A 14,555-nucleotide genomic window follows, 5' to 3' on the forward strand; every position below is an offset into this window, starting at 1 on the left:
AACTTCACTCCTTCCCCCAGCCTTCTAAATGCAGACACGCAGGTACCCAAGCGAGCCTGGCAGGAGAGCGGGGAAGGTGGTGTCGGAATCAGAAGGAATCAGGGCAAGGCAGAATATCTTAGCATTCATCCCAGGGATTTGGGTGGGGTTGGACCCAGTGCCCTCGGGGGAGGCGGCTGGACTCCAGCTCCCAGCAGTCCCCAGAGAGCACAGGGGCGATGGGTGCTGTAGTCCAGCAACGCCTGGAGGGCTTTGGTGGCGTCCTAAACACATGTCCCAACCCATCAGGGACCACATCTTAAATGCACTCACAGAAAGGTGTAGTGATGTCTCCTGGACTCCAGCTCCCATCAGCATGGCCAGTGGTCAAGGATGATGGGAGTTGGAGTCCAGCAACGCCTGGAGGGCTTTGGTGGCTTCCTAAACACATGTCCCAACCAATCAGGGACCACATCTTAAATGCACTCACAGAAGGGTGCAGTGATGTCTCCTGGACTCCAGCTCCCATCAGCCCCCAGCCAGAATGGTCAATGGTCAGGGATTATGCATCTGGGAGGGCCATAGTTGTGTGGTGGTTCGAGTGTTGGACTAGGGCCTGGGTGACCAAGGTACAAATCCGCACCTGACCAAGAAGATCGTGGGGTGACCTTGGGTCAGTGGCTCCCTCTCAGTCTAACCTACCTCACAGGGTTGTTGTGGAGATGTCCTGATTTCCTTGGAGAAAATGGTGGGATATGAATGCAATCAATGTTGGGGGGGGTGGAATCACAGTTTCCCCTAACCCTCATTTATGCATCACTCCACAGTATCCTCACAACAACCTTGCAAGGCAGGGCAGTATGACTGTTGTTATAGCCATAATGCAGATAGGGCATGGAGGCAGAGAGCTTAAGGAAGGGGCAGGGAATCTAGGCAGCCACAATCGGGAATCCAAGGACACAGTCCAGCCTGGGGGAAATAATCAGGGTGCAAGGCAGAACCAGCGAGGGGTGTTGCATGGAGAGCCAGACAGAGAGGTCCAGGTGAACACATGCTCACCCTTAAGATTCCCAATCCCACCCACAACTTTGCAAGCCTGGCGCGGTGTGCTTGCTCTCTCCCTAGGCTAGGATACAGTACAGGAACAAGCAGATGAATTAATGAAGGAGAATGCCTCCTGCGCATGGGCACGGCAGCCGCGCTTTGCCGGCTGACAAACTGTCTCACACCCACCCAGCCAGGAAGGTCTATTTATTTGTTTTATTCCTTGCATTTCTCACCACCTCTTCCTCCAAAAAGCTCAAAGGTGGTGGTGCCCTTGCTTCCCCCAGCGCTTCATCTCTGTAAGGGAAGGTTATGTGCAGAAAGAGCAGCTGCCAGATTTTCTTGCCACACAACAACCACCCTGCGAGGTAGGCAAGAAAGAGCAATTAGCCCAAGGTTGAGAAAGATTCATTCTGGCAGCCTGTCCTCAACCAACCCCACCTACCTGCCCTTTTAACTACAACCAATCAGGGGACGGCTCAGCCTCCCACTGGCTCTGGCTCCACCCACTGCTGGGCTGCCCGCCTTCCGCTCTGCCATGCCAACCCCACTCCCCCACCCCTTTACGCTCACAACAACCTTGCAAAGTAGGTTGGGCCAAGAGATTGTTATTGGCACAGATCCGTGTTCCCCATGAGCATAATCGGCTAGGTGGGGATTTGAACCCACATCTCTACCCGTCCGAGTCTAGCGCTCTAACTGCCACACCGCTCTCAGTTCCCATCCAGTACTGAGTTCAGCTCCAAAGAGTTTGCAAGCTCCTAGCTGCTGGATAGCTCAGTCAGTAAAGCATGAGGCTCTTAATCTCAAGGTTGTGGGTTTGAGCCCCACATTTGGCAAAAAGTCCCTGCATTGCAGGGGGTTGGACTAGATGACCCTGGTAAAAGGTAAAAGGACCCCTGACCATTAGGTCCAGTCGCAGACGACTCTGGGGTTGCGGTGCTCATCTGGCCGAGAGAGCCGGCGTACAGCTTCTGGGTCATGTGGCCAGCATGACTAAGCCGCTTCTGGCGAACCAGAGCAGCACACTGAAACGCCGTTTACCTTCCCGCCAGAGCGGTACCTATTTGTACTTGACGTGCTTTTGAACTGCTAGGTTGGCAGGAGCAGGGACCAAAGAACGGGAGCTCACCCCGTCACGGGGATTCGAACCGCCAACTCTCTGAATCTGAGCTTAAAAGTCCCGTGGCACAAAGAGGTCGCAATAGCCGTAAATGCACGTTCCTCGGGTGTCAGAATCTTAAAGGGCACCTCCCCCTTGTCTGCCCCAGACTCTTGATGGAAAGGCAATGGGGAGGGGGATCGAAATGAAATTCAGAATGAATAGGATCTAGGGCAGGTGAATGGGTCCATTCCCTAAGGAAGTCAGACTATCCTCCACCAGGGCCAGGGCCTTCTCAGTGATGGCTCCGACCTGGTGGAATGCTCTGTCCCATGAGACCAGGGCCCTGCAAGATTTAACTTCCTTCCGCAGGGCCTGTAAGACAGAGCTATTCCGCCTGGCTTTCAATTTGAACTTACCCTGATCTTTTATTCTCCTTCCTTCCCTTCCCCTCCCCTTTTTATGAAGATTACCCGCTCTGGGATCCCACAGCAAATTCTCCCCTGGTCTCCTCGCTGGCCCAAATAGGACTAATTTAGCCAGCTAGCCCTGGTGATTATCTAATGTTTATTGGATGGATTTCCCCCCTAAATTGATTTTTGAATTCTGAATTTATTGTTATATACATTTTATACAATATTTTATGCTGTTTTTTGTTGCATCAATTAAGTGCTTTAAATTTGTTGTTAAAACCTGAGCCCGGTTTTCTGAACTGGGAAGGGCGGGGTATAAATAAAAAATTATATTATTACCCTAAAAACACATACGATTTCAGCCCCTTCCCTTACAAAGCAAGAAAAGAGGCCCCCGTGGGAACATGACTCCCCCCCCCATTATCTGTGTTTAGCAAGAGGCCAGGAAGAAGCAAAATTAAAATAAAAAAACTAAAATTAATATTTTTGCCTGGGCCACAGATGGGAGTGTCTTTAGCCCTGCAGATTATTGGTTGGACTACAGCTCCCATCATTCCTTGCCGTGGCTGTGCCCGCTGCTAGGGCTGCTGGGAGTTGGAGTCCAACAACACCTGGAGAGTTGCAGCCTCCCCAGCCCCCTGTGCACTCATATAGCTCAAGCCCTGCCCATCAACCCTGCTGGTCAGATGCTCTCCAGCTAAAGCACCGCAGCCACTTTCTGCCCTCCCAAAAGGAAAGGCACCTTGAAATGCTGCAGAGTGTCATTGTGAAAAGAAAAGCAGCAGCATAGATGTCCCCGGAGGGAGATTCCTAGAGGGGAAGCCAGGTCTCCGCCTCCATGGAGCTTACAGTGCAAAACACAGAAATGGGGGCAGGGGCAGAACAGAGGGAGAGAGGACATGCTCAGTGATGGGAGGAGAAGAGGGGACCTTTTTTCAGTCTGAGGGCCACACTGCCTGCTGGGGGCCACATGCCAGGCGTGGGCGGGGCCAGAGGACAAAGTGGGCAGGGCAACGGATGCCCATTTTCACGTCTGTACTTCCAGCTAGTTTCTACATTTAGCTGAGATTCCTGCACTGCAGAGAGTTGGACTAGATGACACGGACAGTCCCTTCCAACGCGATGATTCTACATTCCCACGACATTTTCCTCCAAGGAAAACAAGGCGCATTATCAGAGTTCAAGAACACATTCCAGCCACACAGAAACATCCATGGAGGATGCAAAGCAGAGACTTTAAAAAGTGTGGCTGGGGAGGGGGGGAGTTAGAGAGGATTGAACCCCCAAGCCTAAAATTCTCTACCCCACTACTGTGGCGTATGGAACAATTTTTCCAAACGAGCTAGTTCAGGGGGCAAAATCAATCCACCTGTGTGTGGGTGGCACTGTGGGTTAAACCACAGAGCCTAGGACTTGCCGATCAGAAGGTCGGCGGTTTGAATCCCCGCGACGGGGTGAGCTCCCGTTGCTCGGTCCCTGCTCCTGCCAATCTAGCAGTTCGAAAGCACGTCAAAGTGCAAGTAGATAAATAGGTACCGCTCCGGCGGGAAGGTAAATGGTGTTTCCGTGCGCTGCTCTGGTTCGCCAGAAGCGGCTTAGTCATGCTGGCCACATGATCCAGAAGCTATCTGCAGACAAACACCAGCTCCCTCAGCCTATAGAGCGAGTTGAGCGCCGCAACCCCAGAGTCGGACACGACTGGACCTAATGGTCAGGGTTCCCTTTACTTTTACCTAAGTATGAACTTCCATGTCCCGTGGCAGTCTATCTCTCCATACCAGGCCCCTCGGAGGGGAGCAAACATTAGGCAATGCCCCATGACTGCAGTTCCCATAAGTCTTGTGGGAGTAGGGAGGGAAGCCATGACTGGTTAAAGTGGTATTGTGGTGCTTGAAATGTATGGTTCAAATGTGGCATAAAGCAGGGCTGGTAACATCTGTCACCCTCCAGATGTTGTTGGACTACAACTCCCATCATCCCCAGCCAGCACTGGCCTGTTGAGATGGGAGTCAGAAGGCAGCAATATTGGAAAGGGCCACTGGATTCCTCATCCTCAGGTTGGAAAATAAGGTGACTGATTTGGGATGTGTGTGTGTGCATAACAAGAACTTATGAAAATGGGAGTGGTGCCAAGGAGATGGGTAGAAAAAACTATTGCCTTTTCCTCCTAATATTGTAATTTGGGGAATGATCCAATGACATTAATTGGCAGCGAGGATTCAGAACAGATCCTGCCCTCCCAAAGGATCATATGCACAAATGATACTATAATTTATTATTATTATTATTATGAATTACATCTGTATCCCACCTTTCCTCCCAAGGAGCTCAAGGCGGGTTACGTTGTTCCCCTACACCCCATTTTATTCTCACAACAACCCTGGGAGGTAGGCTAGGCTGAGAGTATGCGATTGGCCTAAGGTCACCTACTAAGCTTCACGGCTGGGTGCGGATTCGAATCTTGCTCTCCCAGGTCTGGGTCTGACATGCTAAGCTCGCTTGTATCTATATGATATATGAGTGATTGTTCTTACTGTTTTAAGATGGGTGTTATATATAAAATTAAGACTGTCTTTAAAATACGTTAATATTTTAACTGTTTTTAAACACATGCAGCTGTTTGATTTATGCTTTCATGATATTGCAAAACGCTTTGGGACGCCCGCTGGGAAAATATTTGTAAACGAAATTAGCGATAAATAAATACGTTTTAATATTATGTCAATTATTGGTAGCCGCATCTAGCTGTCCACACAACCGAGGACTGTTATTCTTTAAACATTCGTTCCTCCAGCACCACTCCTTTAACAACGGATGGAGAACCTGTGGCAGAATTCCAGCTCCCATCATTCATGACCAATCCATCGGGAGTCTAGCAACATACAGAGTGCTTTGAGTTTCCCCATCTCCACAATCAATGAGCTGAAACAGGGGAGTTTTCGGCACAGAGCTCACCTCTGGAACTCTGTGCCACAGGGCAGCGCAAGGCTAACTGGGCTCAGATAGGGAGCCAACAGCCCCCAAGGGGAAGGCAACTCCCAAGCAATAAAAACTGTCAGCAGATACCAAGCCAGAACAACATCCTTAATTCTGCCCCTACAGTTCTGGTACACATGAAGCTCAAATGTCAGGTTAGAGGGACCCCTAAACAAGGGTTTGAGGAGTTATTTCAGCCCCAAAGCCCTTTAATTCCTACATAAATCTAGTGGAGGAAGAGGTGTGCCCTACTGAGAGCAACATGTTAAATGGCCTTTGGCCAGATCTAGCCAGGCTTTTCTTAAGTGCTTTTTTTTTTTTTATTGAAAAGGGCCAGCAAAAAGGGAACATGGGGAGCTGCCTGAGTTCAGACCACTGATCTCAATATTGTCTACACAGGCTGGCAGCAGCTCTCCAGGGTTGCAGGAAGGGGACCTCCCTACCTGGAGATGCCACTGAGGATCGAACCAGATACCTTCTGATGCAAAATCAGATTCTCTGCCTCTGAGCTACAGCAGCAGCAGAAGGGAGGAGGGAAGAAGAACCACTGTGCATTTCAGATTCGGGGGGGGGGGCACGAACCCAGCAGCATCAGGGCCCAGAAAGGGGGTGCCTCATGTCTCAAATAATTAAGGGGTTTCCTGTCCATCCTCCTCCTCCTTCCTCTCTCTCTCTCTCTCTCTCTCTCTCTCTCTCTCGTCAAAAATCACATGATTGCAAGCTGAAAAGCAGCTGCAACCCCCAGTAGCTCCCTACAGAAAGCAACAGCCAGATTACCCCATAGAAAACCCCGATTGAGGAAAGAGGGGGAACATGGAGGACAATCTTGGCTCTGAGTCAGGGGGTGGGGGAGCTCTCAAAATGCAGCCCATCACCCCTCCGCTATGATGTACTACAAGCCTTAAACGGCAGCCACCAATGCCCACCCCCCATCCTGGAATATTCTCCTATGGAGACTGCAGTAGGGTGTGCAAGCCAAAGAGTCAAGTCGGGTGGGTGAAAAATAAGAGAATACTGTGAGCAGAAACCCACTGACCATTTTTTCCCTTGCTCCCCACCCCCAAGCATCTTCCAATAGCGATTATAGAGATGGACGCTGGCTAGGTGGGAAAATGCACTCCAGGCTGCATGCCCGATCCCATTTACATGCGAGTAAACCCCGCCGGGTTTAATGGGATTTAATTCCGAATAGGCACGGTTTGGATTACACAGCAGGGGGAAAAGCACTGTGACCCCGCCCTTCTCTCTCTTTCTCTATCTACCACCCCCCCCCATACCACCTGTATCCCTCTCTTACTGGAGAAGGGGGTGGGGGGGTCCATCAAGCCTTCTTTCTGGGGAGGTAAGGTAGCAATTTGGGCGGAAGGAGCCACCAGTCTTCCCTCTCACCTAAGCATGCCATCCCTTCCCCCCCCCCCCCAAAGAAAGAGCCAACCGCAACTGTGAATGGAGGGAGGAGAAAACCCAGGCAAACTTCAATTGGCGCTAACGTTACCATGGGGAGCACATTCATGCGCGCAACTTCGGTTGCTGTTGGCGCGGGGGGGGGAGCAGCTTTCCATCCCACCCTCTTTACGACTGAGATATGTTAACGCCACCTCCCACCCCCCACAAGATGCTAGATACCCTCACCAATTTTTAGACGTGGCTCCCCTTTTTCCTTCCACCCTCCCTCCCCAACAAAGTCACGCGTCGCGATTCAGAAATAGCCTTCTTGGTTTGGAGAGCGCCGGTGCGCGCTTTTTGGAGAGGTTGGAAAGCGCCTTCCAGGACACCCCCCCCCAAATAAAACCACACACGCGCCTTCCGAGGCTCCGGGGGGATCCGCGCCTACCTTGGAGTACAAGCCCCACGACAGCTCCGTCTCGATGACCATCACGACGATGCCGAACATGCCGAAGATGAGCGCGTAATCGCTGAGCCTTTTCCGCTTCTCGAAGAGGGCGCGCCGGTGGCCCAGGCGGTAGCCGATGTTCTGGTTCTTGCGCTTGGGCGCCTTGGCGAAGGAGGGCCCCCCGACGGGCGGGTGCTTGTGGGGGGCACCTCCGGTCCCCGACAGCGCTGCCGTGTTGGGGTGCAGCCCTTGCGGGGAGTGGTTGTCCTCCCGGGAGATGACGATCTCCGGCGGGTGAGCCCCGGCGCCCAGAAGTTGCAGCGGCTGCGCTTCGGCGGCGGCCTCGGCGTCCAGCAGGTTCCGACGGGAGGCGCTGAGGCGGCTGAGCGGCTTCATGACGCCGCCGCTGTACTTGCACGAGCTCATGGCGATCTCGGTGAAGGGGTTGCTGTCCCGCCGGTGCGCCAGCGGGCTGGCCTGTCGGTGCTTGCCGCCCGCGCCCGCGCCGCCGCCGCTGGAGCTGGGCGAGTGGCCCGGGGCCGCCCAGTGCTCGCCGCTTACATTGGGCTGGCTCCCTTGGCGGGAGGAAGGGCGGAGGGCGGCCACCGGGGGAGGAGCCCGCAGGGGACCCGCCGCCGTCGCCGCCGTCGCCGCCGCCGCTGGAGCCAAGCTGGGGGGCGCGGCGGACGGGCGCGGCTCGTCCCCCGAGGGCGGGCAAGGCGGGCGCGACTCGTCGGCGTCCAGATCGCCCACGCCGGAGTCGTGGAAGGGCCCCGACGGCTCCATCTCCCGGCCCTGGCTTGCCCCTGCCCGGGCTCAGCGCGCTGCCTCCCCCAGGGCAGGGGCATCCAAGCGGCCCCCTCGGATGCCCAGCCTGCGGGGCGGGGGGGTGGCGAGGCGGCGGCGGCGGAGGAGGAGGAGAAGCGACGGCCCGGAGCTGCCGGCGCCAGCTGCTGCAGCCGAGCCGCGAGCGGGGCTTGAATGGACAGCCAGCCAGCGCTGCCTCTCGCGCGCGCCGCCAGCCAAGCCCACCTGCCGTCGGAGGCCGCTCATTGGCTGCCCGGGAGCAGCCGCCGGGCTGACATCACCCCCTCCCCCGCCCGCCGCCCCCTCCCCAAAGGCACCGGAGGCCAGTGCGCCTGTGCGCGCCCCGCGGCACCACGGGAATTGGAGTCCGCCGCGCCTTTGCCCTCGACTGGGCGTACGGCTGGGCTGCGCTTTTGGCTCCCTCGGGATCGCCGCGCCAGGCTGAGCCATCGGACGCGCGAGCCCAGGCAGGAGTCCGCGGCAGGGCTCGCTCGCACCCAGGTGGGGGGTGGGTGAGGCAGGTGGGGAGATCAACAGGTGAAGCTTTGCGCGCCGGCATCCGCTGCGAAGCTTTGCCGATGGGATTTTCACCCGCCGGCGTGTGTCTGTCTTCGCTTCTCTCCATCGCTTCCCTGATCTCATTTATACCAGTCTGTCTATCTGCCTGTTGTCTTTGTCCATGGAGTTTTCTTGGCAGGGATACTGGACTGGCTTGCCGGTTCCTGCTCCAGGTGGATCACGTTTGGTCAAAACTCTCCACTATGACCTGTCCATCTTGGGTGGCCCTGCACGGCATAGTTCATAGCTTCTCTGAGTTATTCAAGCCCCTTCGCCACGGCAAAGCAGTAATCCATGAAGGGCCAACAAAGCTCATAGAATCATAGAGTTGGAAGAGACCACATGGGCCATCGAGTCCAACCCCCTGCCAAGCAGGAAACGTATAGTTCAAGCTATGGTTTTCCCAGTAGTGCTGTATGGAAGTGAGAGCTGGACCACAAAGAAGGCTGATTGCTGAAGAATGGATGCTTTTGAATTCTGGTGCTGGAGGAGACTCTTGAGAGTCCCATGGACTGCAAGAAGATCAAACCTCTCCATTCTGAAGGAAATCAGCCCTGAGTGCTCACTGGAAGGACAGGTCCTGAAGCTGAGGCTCCAAGACTTTGGCCACCTCATGAGAAGAGAAGACTCCCTGGAAAAGACCCTGATGTTGGGAAAGATGGAGGGCGCAAGGAGAAGGGGACGACAGAGGACGAGATGGTGGGACAGTGTTCTCCAAGCTACCAGCATGAGTTTGACCAAACTGCGGGAGGCGGTGGAAGACAGGAGTGCCTGGCATGCTCTGGTCCGTGGGGTCACGAAGAGTCAGACACGACTAAACGACAACAACAAGTCTATCTGCCAGTCAGTTCTATCCCTCTTGAGAGCACGTGGAAGGATGGAGTGAAACAACTCCAAACCAAATAAATATGTCTCTCTTTAATCTATGTATGTTTGTTTGCGTAGGTAACAAGAGCCTTGCTGGAGCAGGCCAGGTCTGGGATAGCTGAGCCGATAGAGCATGAGACTCTTGATCTCAGGGTTGTGGGTTCGAAACCCACCTTGGGAGAAAGATTGTTGCATTGCAGGGGGCTGGACTAAATGACCCTCGTGGCCCATTCCAGCTCTGTGATTCCTTCTAGCCCAACACTCTATTCCCAAAATGTCCAACGAGAGGCCTCTCCAGGTTCAATCCCCGGCAGCATCTTCAAGTGAGGCCAGGATAGATTTCTTTATGAAACCCTGGAAAGCTGCTGCCAGTCAGTGCAGACAGATCTGACTGAATAAAGCCGCATATAGAGAGAGACATATGACATACAGTGAAATGAGAGTTGATCCCCAGAGTGAATATGGACTTGGTGTATCACAGGCATAGGCAAACTCGGCCCTCCATATGATTTGGGACTACAACTCCCATCATCCCTAGCTAACAGGGCCAGTGGTCAGGGATGATGGGAATTGTAGTTCCCAAAACATCTGGAGGGCAGAGTTTGCCTATGCCTGGTGTATCATATGGTTACCCAAAGCACATACAGTGGTACCTCAGGCTACAGACGCTTCAGGTTACAGACTCCGCTAACCCAGAAATAGTACCTCGGGTTAAGAACTTTGCTTCAGGATGAGAACAGAAATTGGGCTCCGGCGGCAGTGGGAGGCCCCATTAGCTAAAGTGGTACCTCAGGTTAAGAACAGTTTCAGGTTAAGAACAGACCTCCGGAACTAATTAAGTGCTTAACCTGAGGTACCACTGTACTATGAATTTTGCTTCCAGGAAAGAGAGAAATGACTGGATGACTTCCTTAGGGTCTGGATGACTTCCCAAGGGTCATCTAGTCCAACCCCCTGCAACGCAGGAATATCAGTGAGATCATGCATGACAGATGGCCATCCAACCTCTGACACTCCATATCAGAAGAAGGCAGGGTACCACATAGTGGCTGTTTCTCTCTTTTCTGTTACAGATAGGTAGCCGTGTTGGTCTGCCATAGTCAAAATAAAAAAATTCCTTCCAGTAGCACCTTAAAGACCAACTAAGTTAGTTCTTGGTATGAGCTTTCGTGTGCATGCATATCTGAAGGTATCTGAAGAAGTGTGCATGCACACGAAAGCTCATACCAAGAACTAACTTAGTTGGTCTTTAAGGTGCTACTGGAAGGAATTTTTTTATTCTCTCTTTTCTGGTTGCAGAAAGCCGCAGCTGAGCTACCAACAACAACAAAAAACAGATGGGCAGAGGATAAATAATAAAATGATCATGATGGAACAGGATGTCCCTATTTTCATCGGAGAAATGTTGGAGAGTTTGTATTCCCACCTTAGAGGGAGGAGAGAAAGTGGATGGGATACGTTTTCGCCGTCTCCTCTTACCAGGACATGAGGTCATCCTATGAAGCTTGGAAGGTTGGAAGATTCAGGCCAGGAAGAAAAGGAGTATCAACCTTGATGCATTTTACATCCATTAACACAAAAAGCAGCTGAGTGTTTGCAAAAAGCTCTTCTCTGACCGAGAGGCTCAGCTCCCTCAGGGGCAAAGCTATAATCTCTTGACCTGGCCTCTCATTGGTTCTGGCGCCACCTACTGTTGGCTCCTTGCCTTACCAGCCCCAATGGGCACTAGCCATCAGTGCTATTTACCTGTTCCTCCCTCCCTGAATTGTAATCTCCTCCGGTCAGGGACCTGCCCTTAAGCTTGCTCTGTAAAGCTGCCTCCCTCCGTGTCAGATTGTTTGCCCATCAAGCCCAGTACCACCAGTTATGACTGGCAGAAGCCCCCCAAGACAGAGAGTGGTATTTTCATTAATCTCCCGGTCATTTTAAACCGGAGATGGCAGAAATTGAACCTGAGACCTTATGGGTGAACTACTGATCTGCCATCCCTCTCCAAAAACCAGACATTCTGATGATGCTGTACGAATTAACATTCTCTATTTCCAGTGTTCAGGCTGCGAATAGAAGGGAAGCCGAAAGAGTAACCAACCAAATGCAAGGAACACCCGAATTTAGCAGAAGTACCAAAAGTGGGGATGGAGGGGACTAGGAGAGATTAAAGAAGCTCAAAACCAGACCAGTGAGAACAGAAGAGACCTGCTAGATCAGGCAAGTGGTCCATCTAGTCCCACATCCTGGTCTCACAGTTGCCAGCCAGATGGGAAACCCCCTTGCGCACAAAAGCAGGTCTCTCTTCCTGTGGTTTTCAGCAACTGGTATTCAGAAGCATTGGTGCCCCCCCCCCCCCCGGCTGTGGAAGCAGAGCAGAGCCATAGCGGCTAGCAGCCATCCACATAACTCTGTTCTCCACAAATCTGCCCACTCCTCTTTTAAAGCCACCCAATTTGTTGGCCATCACTGCCTCCCGTGGGAGTGAGTTCCACAGTTTAACGATGTGCTATGTGAAGAAGTAGGGACACGGGTGGCGCTGTGGTCTAAACCACAGAGCCTAGGGCTTGCCGATCAGAAGGTTGGCGGTTCGAATCCCGGCAACGGGGTGAGCTCCCGTTGCTCGGTCCCAGCTCCTGCCAACCTAGCAGTTCAAAAGTACGTCAAAGTGCAAGTAGGTAAATAGGTACCGCTCCGGCGGGAAGGTAAACAGCGTTTCCGTGCGCTGCTCTGGTTCGCCAGAAGCGGCTTAGTCATGCTGGCCACATGACCCTGAAGGGGTACGCCAGCTCCCTCGGCCACTAAAGCGAGATGAGTGCCGCAACCCCAGAGCCGGCCACGACTGGACCTAATGGTCAGGGGTCCCTTTACCTTTTATGTGAAGAAGTACTTTCCTTCATCTTCCAACATTCACCTTCACTGGATTCCCACCAGTTTGGATGTTAACGAGGGAGGAAAAACTCCCCTCTGTGCTATGGATATTTTTGTATACCTCTTACTCTCCTTTTCTCTAAAGCGATAAAGTCTCAAATGTGGCCCCCTGAGCCTGCTCTGTAGCCACAGACTGCTGGCTGTTGAAGGACGATTATTTAATTAGAATATTAAAAGAGGGGACTGTTGTGTAACACTGGAGGTTAAACCATTTGGGCAGCAGGATGCGGAAAGCCCCCTGAAGACGAAAGGCAGTAAACCCGCTTGATAGCTGGCCTACCAAAGGGTAAAATGGCGCAGGGCACCAACTGTGCAGTTTGTGAAAAGTGCGCTTAGATAGTACACTTAAAGGTTCCTGGGCGTTAGCCACCAAATGGAGCACATTAATGCTATTTCTGAAGCAAGAACGGCGGTTGGTGCCATATGCTTTACACCTCTCTGCCCGCGTCCTGCTTGCCCTAGGCAGCAGGACGGGTTCGTTTAAGAAATATTGCTTTTAATTTCACATCCCGTTAGACAACGACATCAAATGCAGAAGGAGCAGCGGGGTTCCCGTCTCCTCCAAACTCTCAGGAGCGAGGCGTTTTGCGCTTTGCATTAAATGCAAAGGTTGCCTCCAGCCGGCGAGGATCTCCATCGGATACTTCCCGAAGGAACTGCAGGGTGCTGACTCGAAATGGCCCATTAGTGAAGGGTTACTTGGAAAACCAACAGAACCGTCTGTCTCAGAATGGTCTTAGGAAAATATCGAAGCTGAAAAAGAAAGAAATCTGAGCTCTACAAGAAGATTCTGTGGTTGGAGAAATAAAAAAATTCCTTAAAGTAGCACCTTAAAGACCAACTAAGTTAGTTCTTGGTATGAGCTTTCGTGTGCATGCACACTTCTTCAGATACACTGAAACAGAAGTTGCCAGATCCTTCTATATAGTGAGAAGGTGGGGAGGGGTATTACTCAGAAGGGTGGTGGGAATGGAAGATTGGCAGATAGCTGAGATGAGCCTGTTGACGACTCTTCTCACCCCTTTCTCACCTTCTCACCCCTTGCCTTTTCCTGTAAGACCTATTACAGTCGTTAAGAGTCGTCAACAGGCTCATCTCAGCTATCTGCCAATCTCCCATTCCCACCACCCTTCTGAGTAATACCCCTCCCCACCTTCTCACTATATAGAAGGATCTGGCAACTTCTGTTTCAGTGTATCTGAAGAAGTGTGCATGCACACGAAAGCTCATACCAAGAACTAACTTAGTTGGTCTTTAAGGTGCTACTTTAAGGAATTTTTTTATTTTGACTATGGCAGACCAACACGGCTACCTATCTGTAACTGGAACTGTGGTAGGAGAGACATTGGTCCAGCTGGGCGTTTGGGGGTGGGTCCATAGCTGTCAACTTTCCCCTTTTCTTGCGAGGAATCCTATTTGGAATAAGGGAATTTCCCGTAATAAAAGGGAAACGTTGACAGCTATGGATGGGTCTGCTGGGGCCCACTTGTAAGAGCCTTCTGGCCCTCCCCTAAGAAGTGGCTTTATACTCAGTCAAAACATTGCTCCCCCTGGCTCAGTACTGTACTGTCCACACCAGGCTTCCTCAACCTCTGCCCTCCAGATGATTTGAGACTACAGTTCCCATCATCCCTGACCACTGGTCCTGCTAGCTAGGGATCATGGGAGTTGTAGGCCAAAAACATCTGGAGGGCTGAGGTTGAGGAAGCCTGGTCCACACCAACTGGCAGCAGCTTTCCGGGGTTTCAGGCAGGGGATATTTTTCCCAGCCCCGCCTGCAGATGCTGGGGCTCTTTTGCATGCAAATCTGCTGTCAATACACCAGGCATGGCCAAACTTGGCCCTCCATATATTTTTGGGACTACAACTCCCATCATCCCTAGCTAACAGGACCAGTGGTCAGGGATGATGGGAGTTGTAGTCCCAAACATAGCTGTCAACGTTTCACTTTTTTTAAAGGGAAATTCCCTTATTCTGAATAGGATTCCTCGCAAAAAAAAAGGAAATGTTGAAAGCTATGGTCCCAAAACATCTGGAGGGCTGAGTTTGGCCATGC

General features: G+C 52.3%; 2 protein-coding genes across 2 annotated transcripts in view; one reads left to right on the plus strand and one right to left on the minus strand.

The window, feature by feature from the left end:
• The window catches only part of KCNN3 (potassium calcium-activated channel subfamily N member 3), a 99,896-nt gene extending 91,655 nt beyond the window's left edge, over nt 1–8,241 (minus strand). Inside the window, exon 1 of the mRNA XM_082202183.1 lies at nt 7,349–8,241. Coding sequence (XP_082058309.1) covers nt 7,349–8,134 — 786 coding nt within the window. The 5' untranslated portion in view covers nt 8,135–8,241. The remainder of the gene's footprint in view (nt 1–7,348) is intronic.
• ZBTB7B (zinc finger and BTB domain containing 7B) overlaps nt 1–14,555 on the plus strand; it is a 330,604-nt gene that overhangs the window by 77,927 nt on the left and 238,122 nt on the right. The gene's annotated exons all lie outside the window — the stretch shown is intronic.

This window comes from Podarcis vaucheri (assembly GCF_965113315.1).
Source record: "Podarcis vaucheri genome assembly, chromosome: 16".
NCBI lineage: Eukaryota > Metazoa > Chordata > Lepidosauria > Squamata > Lacertidae > Podarcis > Podarcis vaucheri.